The sequence below is a fragment of the Pterocles gutturalis genome, unplaced genomic scaffold (genome assembly GCF_000699245.1).
Source record: "Pterocles gutturalis isolate BGI_N339 unplaced genomic scaffold, ASM69924v1 scaffold10006, whole genome shotgun sequence".
Classification (NCBI taxonomy): Eukaryota; Metazoa; Chordata; class Aves; order Pterocliformes; family Pteroclidae; genus Pterocles; species Pterocles gutturalis.
In genome coordinates, this window is record NW_010100363.1 from 1 (window position 1) to 385 (window position 385).

Sequence of the window (385 nt, forward strand, 5' to 3'; positions counted from 1 at the left end):
TCCCAAAATCGATCTGGGGATGGAGGCATCTGGGTTGGGGTGGGGGTGAAGGGCCAAGCAGAGCTGGTCAGAGGAGGCGGCACGTCCTCTCTTTGTGGTTTTAAAAAAATCAGCGCAGAGGCTGAAGCTCAGCTAACGCCCCGTCCTCCCTCCCTGTCCTCCCTCGTAGTGTCGCCTCTCTGTGCACCGAGACCCTGCCCCTCCTGGCCGTCACCTTCATCACTGAGAACAGCCTGGTGGCCGCGGTGAGTCCGGGCTGGGGACATGGGGACACAGGGTGGGCACGGTGCCAGGAGCAGGCAGGATGGTGCTGAGCCAGGTGCCCTGGTTCCCCAGGGCCACGACTGCTACCCGATGCTGTTCACCTACGAGGAGAGCCAGGGCG

At 63.4% G+C, this 385-nt stretch overlaps 1 protein-coding gene across 1 annotated transcript in view; it reads left to right on the plus strand.

Annotated features, from left to right (window-relative positions):
• Positions 1 to 169: 169 nt before the first annotated feature.
• Positions 170 to 385, plus strand: part of LOC104466129 (actin-related protein 2/3 complex subunit 1B-like) — a gene marked incomplete at both ends in the record, with an annotated part of 1,615 nt that continues 1,399 nt past the window's right edge. The window contains 2 exons of the mRNA XM_010079462.1: positions 170 to 245; positions 337 to 385. Of these exons, the coding sequence (XP_010077764.1) occupies positions 170 to 245; positions 337 to 385 (125 nt within the window). The remainder of the gene's footprint in view (positions 246 to 336) is intronic.